The 11,737-nt window shown below is 35.1% G+C and overlaps 1 protein-coding gene and 2 long non-coding RNA genes across 3 annotated transcripts; 1 reads left to right on the top strand and 2 right to left on the bottom strand.

Annotated features, from left to right (window-relative positions):
• Positions 1-211: 211 nt before the first annotated feature.
• LOC140035305 (uncharacterized) lies at positions 212-2,447 on the bottom strand. The gene is made up of 2 exons (XR_011839339.1): positions 2,321-2,447; positions 212-2,216 (listed from the first exon to the last, which is right to left on the bottom strand). It is a non-coding gene; the product is annotated as an uncharacterized lncRNA (long non-coding RNA).
• On the top strand, positions 1,197-3,616 carry LOC113732417 (cytokinin dehydrogenase 6). The gene is made up of 5 exons (XM_027258160.2): positions 1,197-1,815; positions 2,110-2,237; positions 2,324-2,584; positions 2,672-2,934; positions 3,019-3,616. The coding sequence occupies exons 1-5, from the start codon at positions 1,197-1,199 to the stop codon at positions 3,338-3,340; spliced, it is 1,593 nt and encodes a 530-aa protein (XP_027113961.2). The 3' UTR covers positions 3,341-3,616.
• A 110-nt stretch (positions 3,617-3,726) lies between these two features.
• LOC140035306 (uncharacterized) lies at positions 3,727-9,188 on the bottom strand. The gene is made up of 3 exons (XR_011839340.1): positions 8,851-9,188; positions 7,031-7,087; positions 3,727-5,484 (listed from the first exon to the last, which is right to left on the bottom strand). It is a non-coding gene; the product is annotated as an uncharacterized lncRNA (long non-coding RNA).
• Positions 9,189-11,737: the final 2,549 nt, after the last annotated feature.

Here is an 11,737-nt window from a genome sequence, read left to right as displayed (position 1 = left end):
TAGCTTTCAAGACAAAATGATCCTCCAGCAAGAAGAGCCACATATGTGAATCTACCCCTGCTGCTGAACCCTTGTTCACAAAACAAAATACCGTCTCTGTGAAAGGCAGCATCTAAATTCTTATTATATTTACTGAATCTGATTTCAGGGCCTATCGGGAAATACTCGAAGCAACAAAGAGGGTTCTATCAACATGCAAAAACGCAATACATAAACCAAGGAAAATTTGTTAATGATGATACATAAGCACTAGCTGGTTTTCAAATTACAAATCAAACACTATCGTCCTGAACAGAGAAGGATTCCAGCTTTTGTTCTTTTGTTGGGAACAAAGGCACCAAAACAACAGTATACACATATCTTCAAAGATAGATCTTAAGATTTTCCTCCAAGATGTCCTTTCCGTGTCCAGTTTTCATCTTCTTAGGCTGAGGACAGTGGCAAAAAGAGGTCCCAAGCATAGCAAATCACAGCTCTTCCCCCAACCAAGCACAAAATTCTTTTGGAAATTCACGTGTCCCGTGGACCCGTTGAGGCCATGCCTGCAAAATGATCCAGGGCTGGTCACCCAGTCCCTCTCATCCAATCTGAAATTAGATACGCGATGTTTGCTTTTCAACAACAATGGCTTCAAGGAATAAAATGATCAAATCAGTGCAATTAAGACACAAACTTCAGCCAGCCATAGCCCATAGGAGGAAGTAAAAGGACCGGAGGAAAGAAGGGTGCACTTTCTGGTGAGGCCAGTACCTTTTGCTATAAATGGTACAGTGATCCTCAAACGTGGTAAATGAGATAGATCAGGACCATGACATCTTTGTCTTTGATGGAAAGGGTGAAAATATGGTTGAAATTGTGTAAAAAAGGGGCAAAGACCGGTGAAATGTTTCTTGCTTGTTAACTTTTCTCTTCAACTTGGCATGTGTGATGGCTTTTAGTTGGCAACTATAGAGTCAAGATTATAAAGAACTAAAAGTAAAACCATCAAAGTCCTCCTATAACAAAGTAGGCAGTCTTCTTACGGATTCTTGACACTGAAGATAGGTTGACTCTGCCACCCAAATCTCTCTTTAAATTCCCTCCTCAGGCCTTTGAACCGTGTACCTCTACCTTCCCTCTTACATCCAGAGAACGTACACGGAAATTTAAAAACCTTCAATCCCTGCCTTTCAAGTCTCTGTAGAAGGATAGAAACAATGAACTTCCCATATGTTAGCTTTGCCAAACACAACAACATCCTGTTCATTAGAACTCTCATGATTTTGTTACTGAGTTGTGCAACTATTCGAGTCGATTTCTGTTTCTCTAGCGTCCCAACTTCATTGAGAGCGCTTCCTCTTGAAGGAAATTTCACTTTTACAGAAAATGAATTTGCAGCTAGAGACTACGGAAATCAGTACCATTTCCTGCCTTTGGCAGTCCTACATCCGAAATCAGTTTCTGATATTGCAAACACCATAAAGCATATTTGGCATATGGGCCCCCTTTCAAAGCTGACAGTTGCAGCTAGAGGCCATGGCCACTCCACCCGCGGTCAGGCGCAAGCTGACCAAGGTATCGTGATTAACATGGAGTCCCTTGGTGGACAAGTAATGCAGTTCAATACAGGACAACTGCCTTATGTGGATGTGTCCGCTGGTGACCTGTGGATCAACATTTTGCATGAAAGCTTAAAACATGGGCTAGCACCGAAGTCTTGGACAGACTACCTTCATCTCACGGTTGGTGGTACGCTGTCAAATGCAGGAATAAGCGGGCAAGCATTTCGCCATGGCCCCCAGATCAGTAATGTCCACCAGCTGGAGGTTGTTACAGGTTTGTATGGGAAAACAAGAACCTTTTGATGCTATAGTTTGTAGAACAAAAGACAGGGAGGTCAAAAGGTTAATTAAGAAGACCGTATAGGTGGTGGCTTTTCATTTGTCCCATCTTATTTTCTAGTAGCGGGTAACTACAGATGCAACTTACCACTTCTCCTAGTCTCATGAGCTGGAAATTGACAAATATTTCCCTAAAAAAAAAACTTTACTTTTTGGAAACAATTATCTAATCATTAAACAATCGTGTTTGAAGTAATACTTATTAAAAAGAGGATGGAACTGATTGCAGGAAAGGGAGACGTAGTCAATTGCTCAGAGAAGCAGCATGCTGACCTCTTTCACAGTGTTCTTGGAGGACTTGGGCAATTCGGGATAATAACCAAAGCAAGAATCTCCCTGGAGCCAGCACCAAAGATGGTAATTATATAATGCAATGATCCTATAAAGAAAGCATCTTAAAGGAAGCTTCAGTCTTATAAAGATTATTTTTCAATTATCACCAGGTCAAATGGATCAGGGTGCTCTACTCAGATTTCTCCACATTTTCCCGAGACCAGGAGCTTTTGATATCTGCAGAACACACATTTGATTACATTGAAGGACTTGTGATAATAAACAGGACTGATGTCTTAAATAGCTGGAGATCATCCTTCAGCCCTCAAGACCCAGCCCAAGCAAGTAAATTCATTTCAGATGGAAGAACACTGTTCTGCCTTGAGTTAACCAAAAATTTCAATCCTGACGAGGTTGACACAGCAAACAAGGTGAGCATACCGTGGCACTATGATCTACTTGATTCTACCTTCTCAGTATGTTAACCAAATGAGTCTCACAGCTTTTTCTCTATGCAGGAAGTTGAGAATTTACTATCAAAGCTAAGCTATATCCAATCAACACTTCTTATGACAGAAGTCTCATATGTCGAGTTCCTGGATAGAGTTCATACCTCAGAGTTAAAACTACGATCGAAAGGAATGTGGGATGTTCCGCACCCATGGCTAAATCTTCTCATCCCCAGAAGCAAAATAAAATATTTTGCTCAAGGAGTTTTCGGCAATATTCTGAAAGATACGAAGAGCGGGCCTGTGCTCATCTACCCAGTTAACAAATCAAAGTAAAAGTCTCGTACAAACGTTAACTCAACAACTGAATTTTAAAGGGTCATATTTCTTAATAAAATAATTTGCATATTTTACAGGTGGGACAACAGAACTTCATTTGTTTTCCCAGAAGAAGATATTTTCTACATGGTGGCGTTCCTTTTCCATGCAGTTCCTTCATCCGCTGGAACTAATGGCTTAGAACACTTCTTAACTTTGAACAAAAGAATTTTAGACTTCTGTGCAGTGGCCCACCTTGGAGTTAAACAATATCTAGCTCATTATACCACGCAGGAACAATGGCAGGCCCATTTTGGTCAACGGTGGGAAGTCTTCACACAGAGGAAATCGACTTATGACCCTCTAGCCATCCTAGCTCCAGGGCAGAGAATTTTCCAAAAGCGCGTATCTATTTTATAACACAGATAACATTACGACAAAATGAAAGAAAGGTCTGCAGCAAGACCACCAATTGCTATGCAGCAGCAGGCCGCCGCAAATTATTATTGAAGCAACTAAAGGGTTCCATAAAGCAAATGACTCATCTGTAATTAGTGTAAATGGGTAATTACTAGTTCAATATTGATTATCCCTTCTCAGCAAATATAAGTATAATGCGAGGCTGCGGTAACTGGTTCGAAATTCAACTAGGAATACTACAGTATTATAACTTCAAATGAAAAATCTTATGTATTATATGGGTGTTTGTAGAAGGTATGGGATGATGTAGGCCCAGGACAAACATGTCATCAATTTTTTATACCCCCCCCCCCCCCCTAAAAAACAAAAAAAAAAAAAGTCTCATAATGCTTTGTTGCCTAAAAACTATTGATATTTATTGACACTGATAACACTAAAGAAACAGGGAACCTAACAAGGAGACAAATTGATCAAAGTATCTGGTAAATTGGAAAAACAAAATACACATACAGAGTTTATCCAATTTGCAGCACCATGCACAGCGCTACTCGTGACTAAATGACACACACCAACGAAGATAATGATTAGATGCAATGTGGCATTAGGAACACATTTCCATATATAGAATGACAGACTATAAACTTGTATACAGAATATCAACAGTATGATTAGGATGCATGAAAACATTTTGGGCAAAATCATTAGCTGCAATATTTCTATGAAAATGAGAGACAATGTGATCACAACAGCGATGTACCATTTTCAACTAATCTCAAATGAACAGACGATATTTCCCAAATTCATTTCCTTGATAACATACAAGTAAGACGCCCATGAAGCATAAAGCTAAGAACCTAGTCCAGGTAAAACTTCCAATCAGTACTAGTCTACTAATTATCTTGGCGGGCATATCTAATTATTGAAGCACTATGTTACTCCAGCTTGCTGACTTCACAAACTCAGTGCCCTTACTATTTAGACATTCTTTTATACATGATGATCCATCAATTACACAAGTAGAGAAAAAAAAATATTAGGAGTCCGCAATAAATATGAAAAGCTGATTATTAGCATGAGTAATCAGATACTGGTTAGCAACCTGAGACTAGAATTAAGCAAAGAATAGGTTGTGAGACTACATGTAACTCCATCTACCATTCAGTAGTTGACTTGATTACAAGTTTGTAGCTGCTTATTTTTCCTCAAAAGTTTAACTACACCATGCACTAATTTTACAAATGACAAAAATTGCAATAGACGAAACAAAATATTGCATGAAAACAATATCCTAATGAATAAAGATAAGAAAATTTTCTGCTCGCTGAACAAACTTTCAACATAGGAGTCCCTTAAAAGGATATTAAGCACATTACATATCTCCTGTTTTGAATAAGAGTTTGTCAATTTGCTATGTTCAGAATATCTATGTTCTTCAGACACCTGCCAGATAGAAAAGACCTAAAAGAAAGCAAAGTATTAGAATTGAGAAAAATAAAAGGAAGGATAAGACGCTAATGTCCTGCATGTATTCGTTTCAACTTCGGTTCAGATGCGATGTTGTAAGCTACAGAAGAACTGACTTTCCCTTAATACACTATATAAAATGAAATACATTTCACAATACATCCTTTTTTATTGGTACTTCGTCCAGCTTCAAAAGAATTAGAGACTTCAAGCAATTGCCAAAAACTCCAAAGTTTAGAACCTCCCAAAGCGTGAAGCCACTTGTCACTCAAATTAAGACTGTTTCACAAAAAAGTTGAAAACGAAAAACCATTGTATAGGAATATGTGATATCACATAGACCAAAGTGAACACTTAATCAGGGCCATCCCAGCATTATTGCTTGTACAGTAACTCCTTCCGAATATTGACCTAAAGGAAGTTTTAATTGTGGTAGAGTACAAGATCATACAAACTGCAACATGATAGCCATCATTAACTAGAATATCCTAAAAAACTACTCGAGAATGTAAATTTCCAACATCTATAGATACCTCTAACAGCAGAAGCTTGCCCTGCCTCAGTACAATCTCACCTTCATGTTGCTTTAAGGGTGACCTTAACACACAATGTTGCTGAACAGGGCAGCAAGTAGAATTCCAGAATGTGTCAGCGTTCATGACAAAAAGGCCAGTATGTTTCTGCACAACGAGTTCTGCTAATCAATGATTTCTTTCTTGAGTATATCAGTGTATCATTAGCTTTTTTCATCATGCTGAAACTGGAAAAGCACACAGTGTTTTGCAAGACAGAAAGCAGTCTAATTTATGGAAGCAACAAACACTCAAAACATTTTTAGGCTTTAGCCAGATCAAGTCACTTCCTTCAAAACAAATAAAGCCATTCTTTGCCACAAGACCTTACCAAAAAGAAAAAGGGAAACCTGAAAAAGAAATAGTCATGCAGCTTTGTTCAGAAACCGAGTGAAGGACCATAATCAATGAATAAAACTTTCCCATAGTAAATACATTCAAACACAGTAGTCAGCATAATATCAGCGGCCTAAAATGTTGGTCAGATCACATTAACAAAATGGTATGTGTAAAGTTGCCGCTTTCCAGATTCAAATTATCACCATATCGACTGGATATAGGTTATTTATGCATCTGTTAACAGAGATGGAGTGCATACACATTCTTGTTTGCATTGCATTTCTCAAAAGCTTATCTTCCCTGTATGTGGTGTTTAACAAATGATCTGCATTCTTGCCACAGTGAAATAACAGAGAATATGAAAATTCATAGCCAAAATCCACTAATGATCAGAAGGAAATATGATCATCTTTGAATAATCAATAAAGTTATTTGTAGATATACACCCAGTTCAGTACCGATAAATTCTGAAACTTATTGAGCCACTCTCTATTCTCTTTGAGAAGTAAAACATCATTCTTTAAGATCGAAAGGCCAGTTCAATCTTTGGTTTCATAATTGCGACCATCCAAAACCACACAACAAGTAACGACAAAAACACTCTGTACCGGAAAATGGAAAGTCATTAAGAAACAAAAAACTGCAAAGGAAAAAGAAGGTAAACATAGCAGCAGAAAACCAAGAGAAACAAAAGATGACCATGGGATTTAACAAGATTTACAAAATCTGTATAATTTTACCTTCCAGTATACCACAACTGTTTTAATATGAAGATCACTGTGAGGAAAAAATCTCTTAAGAGAATAAACAGCTGAACACAATTATGGTATCTCACTTATCAAAGACAACCTACAACATATTCCAGCAGAAATCATATAATCAAGTTCGCAAAATATAAATTGATACTTCAACATCTCTGCTCAATTATTAAGTCAATTTTCTTATTGTAGAACTGTATCCAGGTAATCATTAATTAACTATGTGTTTGACTAAGAACGGGCTCAAGCATTACTTTCAGAGGATGTTCAAGCATTTCTTTAACCAAAAGAAGATGAAGGACAACAGACATAGCCAATTTCATAGTATCTTGACTGAAAAATAAACTAAGGCATGAAATAGACCTGAAGCAATGGCATTTTACAGGCAAAACATAAGTTCTGTTTGTGATATTGGAAAAAACTCAAGAGTTAGAAATTACTCCATTATTAAAATCTCTGAATTGTTAAACCACTGCATTCGGTTCAATGTAAGTATCTAAATGAGCATACGTGAAGGAACAATATAGTGGGTTAACTCGTAGAATATGTCACAAGACCTATACAAAGCAAATCCACCACTGTGTGAAACCTGAATAGCCTGCATGAGTTGATATCTGAAACAAAAGGGAAAAGTGCTGTCAAGTTGTTGAACATAGGAGTTAAACAATGACAAACAAACAATCAGAGCACAGGACATGCCTTTGAAGTAGCAGCATTTTAGAATATTTTTTGCAGTTAAAACTCTAAGAACCAACAAAAGAAAAACAAAGTGACGCAGAAACTAATCATTTCACAAAGTTGTCACACTGGATTTAGTGTTACTGTCCTGAGCAATAAGATTGACTCATTCATTTCAAATAGCGAAGATCATTGACATTCTGTCTATGGAAAATTATCTTCAGAAATCAGGACCACAGTTGAGTTATCTCATAACAAAATTTAGGAAGAATATTAAGAACCTTTATCTCCTCTATAAGCAATTTACCCCAATAAGCTTCGCCTAGGGCTATACGGTTTCGAAGATTGTACAGCCTTGTGTATCAGTGCTTTAGTGGTTGTACAATGTCAAGAATGAAGTTCTACAAAAAGTGAGAACTCTGGAGCAAAGAATTAGTGTATCATGATTATCTGATATAATCTATGTAAACATTATAGAGACTTGTACAATGTCAAGTGAACATGATATAATCATGTAAACATGATAGAATGAAGAAGTTCTACAAAAAGTTGAGAACTTTGGAGCAAAGAATTAGTGTATCATAATTGTCCGACATAATCTATGTAAACATGATAGAGGCTTGTACAATGTCAAGAATGAAGAGGTTCTACAAAACGTTGAGAACTTTGGAGCAAAGAAATAGTGTATCATAATTATCCGATATAATCTATGTAAACATGAAAGAGACTTTGACATGCGATGCCCCCCCACCAAAAAAAAAGGGCTTTTACCTTAAAGGAATTATTTGGAAAAGTCAGCATCCAAGAATCAACTCAAAATTATTGTTTGATATATCTGTTTAGAAGCTCTATCAGAAGGGTGCTAGAATAAGTCTCAAAATCAAGATGGACAACAAATCAGTAATAAATCCAGCCTTATCAATGGAGAATGTAGTCATTTGCAACAGAGTATAACTGAAAAAGGCAACTCCTTTTAAATACGTTCTAGAAATCAATTCTCAAATAAGAGAACTGAACAAGAAAGTATCAAGTGTTTCCAGACCAGTTAATATAAATAGAGAAGATAGATATCACCACCAACGGCCATATATAATACAACCAAAAATTAAAAGCAAACCCATTAAATCAGTCACTAATTCACACATCAACATCAGCTAGGCCTAGTGGTCAAGCAGAGGTAGTAATTAGTCATTGACAAAAGAGCGATATTTCTTAGGAGATGAACCTCCTGATTCTCCAAGTATATACTACTTTTCTTAATTCACACTTTCGAATTTCAAGATAGTTTTCAAGCAACATGAGCATGGAAATCTTTTGGCTACAAGAGAAACCAAAGATGCCATCCATGATCCATCAACCTCCGATACCAAATATGCTCTTATAGAGTTGATTGGACTAATTTCCACATTTTGAACTTTCGAATCAACACTAAATTTTCTCCAAGGGAGAAAAGGAAAAGGGCCCTTCAGGAGAAACATAAAAATAATTCTCAGCAAATCCAATTACACAGGCTCAAATCCAATTCCCGAGATTAACTATATACTGCTTTCCCAAAATTATATCAAAACAAAATAACTTGTAATCAGTAATATCAATAGACTATGACGACACGCAAAATAGTTAAAAGCAACAGAAACTAAATAATTTTAGGCACCATTTCACATAAAAATGCAATAATATGCAGCACTGGCAGTATTACCTCTATTCAAAGAAAAATGAGTCTATGCTTTACTGATGAAATACGAACATCCCAGTTGAACTGAGCCCATTTTGCTGCATGGGTTCAAGAGATTAACTTGCCTAAGGTCGTCTTTGAGATACTCGGAAATGGCAGGTCATCAGGGATTTAAGGGTTGAAAATTTGAAGGGAGATGTTTATATAGGAGTTCAGTTTTCCATTTCTAACGACTACAAAAGTTTGGATAATTTAATTACAAGTAAACCCCCAAAGTTGAGAAAAATAATTTTTGTACCATTCGAAGAAAAGAATTAAGCTTGCAAGTGGAAGACGGATTGAGGCCCTGATGATCTTAGGTTGTGTTTGGATCCGTGGATTTAATGAAGGATTCAAGTAGAGGATTTGAAACGAATGGGTTGGAAATTGTAATGTAATGCTCGCGTAACTGAAGTAATCTATTTGGCTAATAATTTAACTATTAGGGGAATTTACAATTTGCACTAGTTGTGGTAAAAAATAAAAACTCAAAAAGTTTCAGAATAAATATCAAAATTTTCCCATTTTTCCACGAGTTCGTGAAATAGATATTTATGCTGTCATTTATGTTTGTTGCTTTTCAAATCCTAAATTTTTTACATTATCTGTCCATATTTTTCGATACACAAAGAGATTTAGATTTTCTCTCAAGCATACATATTACTTGCGCTAGTAGACCATGATGAGATTGTATAGATTGGATGATCTCAACTCCGTACACATTGTAAAGTCGATAACCAAGGCGAAAATTAGAGAGATATGAAGGTAAAATCAGAAATGACATGTGAATTAAGTGAACTTGAATTCCATTGATTTTATGTGACTCTTCTCTCTAACTTTTCCTACTATATAGTTTTTATATTTTTCAAGAAATTATTCTCTTCTGGTGGCTTTCTTTTGATTTGATGTGTAATGAAGTCTCTCATAGGTTCCTAATCTCTCTAAAAAATTAATGAGAGTTTTCTCCTTTCGTATGATTTTTTTTAGTTTGAATTTTCTCCTCTTCTAGGGTTTTCTAGTGAAACTTTTTATTTTCTTTGTTAAATCTGAGATTTTTTAGAATTTGTTTGTGAGAATTGAAAATTCTTACGTTTATTTGTCAAACTCAATTTGATATTGGATCTTGATGTAGTTAAATAGGAGATTTGACAATGCAAGACATGCACATATATTGTTGAATTACAAATGATTTTTATCTCAATGTGGATGATATTAGATGCTCAAAGTGTGGTCTTTCTTAATTTTCACATCTATTGTATCTGTAGATCTTCAAATGTATTATATTTTCTGCACGTTTGATTTTTTTTTGGTTTGTCACGAGTGCATATATAATGCAATGAGACTGATGTTTAAAAAAATAATCACTAATTTTAATCATTTAAATTCCATCCACTGCTTGATGGATCTCAGTTCCAAACCAAATACTCAAAATTGTTGAATAAATTATGAGAGATTTGGAATTCAAATCCAAATCCCTAAGTCTCACCATCCAAGACCCTAATTTGGGAAAGTGACCAATTTAGTCATTTAAGCTTTTAGCCTAAACTAGTTTTGTTCCTCAATTTTTATTTTAGCCAATCTGTTCTTAGAGTTTAATCTTACATCCAATTTAATCCTTTTGTGATGGTACCACAAAGAAATTTTTTTGGCACAAAAATATCAAGCAATCAATGGAAATTTAGGAGCTACAAGTCAATCCTTTTACACTTAAATGAACAACTTTCATCATTTTTATTGAAATTTGAGACAATTATGAATGACAACAATTGGAGAGAAAAATACACGCATAGTTTAATAAAATAGTTGCTAGCATCTGCCTAATTCTTATTGGATAAAAGGATTGAAGGGTTTGGATTCTGCAAGGATTTCTAGAATTGTACTTTGGAATGCACCAAAAAATGATTTTAGAATGTTTCATCAACCACATATAATAAGTACAACTAATTTTCTTTAGATATTAGTTTTTCACTTGAATAAGTAGCTCTTTACTTGTGTTTTACTTGTAGAAAGTTCATTTGTTGGTTCTACCATCTAATGAGGTAGGAGTTTAATTCGAATTATTCCTACATATTGGCACAAATGTTGATTTCTAAATGTTAAATGAGAATTTTTTTGTGATATTGTTTTCCGTTGGTCCATAAATTGTAGTATTGTGGTTTCTTTTGTGATTCATAAAAAAAAATTGAAAATTTCATGATCTTGGTTGTTCAACTAAGTTGTTAGTTGTTTCTTTGAAAGATTAAAATAGTTTGAAACTCTGATAACTACACTCAAATTTCATCATAGTAGGGTGCTTGCAGAATAACCAAACAGTATTATGTGGATGAAATTTTAAAGGATTTTGATAATATAATGTCAAAACATAAGTATCAATTGTGATGAAAGATGGAAATAGGTTTCGATATTTAAATATAGTTAAATTGATGTATAAACCCTCTATGTAGATGGTAAGTTAAGAGTTTTGCCAAATAAAATAGTGAAGTTAAAGTATTCATTGTGCATAAGTTTCAATTCATCAAGGGTCATGGAGTTAATATGCAAAGAATAGATGCAAAGGAAGATGGATTTTGTGTTGACATCACATTTTGATGATTTTGATAAAATACAATGAAGAAAAACTAGTTGTTGTGATAGAATAAGAAATTATTTGTTTTTAAGTTTTAACTGAAAAATGAACCTCTATTTTTGCAAGTCTACATCCTAGGTTTCGTCCTTTTATTAATCAGTATTGAATTTTCAACTTCTATTTGTAATTCAACATTTTAGATAGTTAACAACTATCAATTAATGGCCAGTTGAATTATCAAATACAAAAAGTATGAAATAACTTACATGAAATATAATAACAATAACTAAGTTCAATTCATTAAAC

Source organism: Coffea arabica, chromosome 2c (genome assembly GCF_036785885.1).
Source record: "Coffea arabica cultivar ET-39 chromosome 2c, Coffea Arabica ET-39 HiFi, whole genome shotgun sequence".
Taxonomy (NCBI): Eukaryota; Viridiplantae; Streptophyta; class Magnoliopsida; order Gentianales; family Rubiaceae; genus Coffea; species Coffea arabica.
The sequence above is the reverse complement of the archived record's forward strand: the minus strand, read 5'-3'. Positions and strand labels throughout refer to the sequence as shown.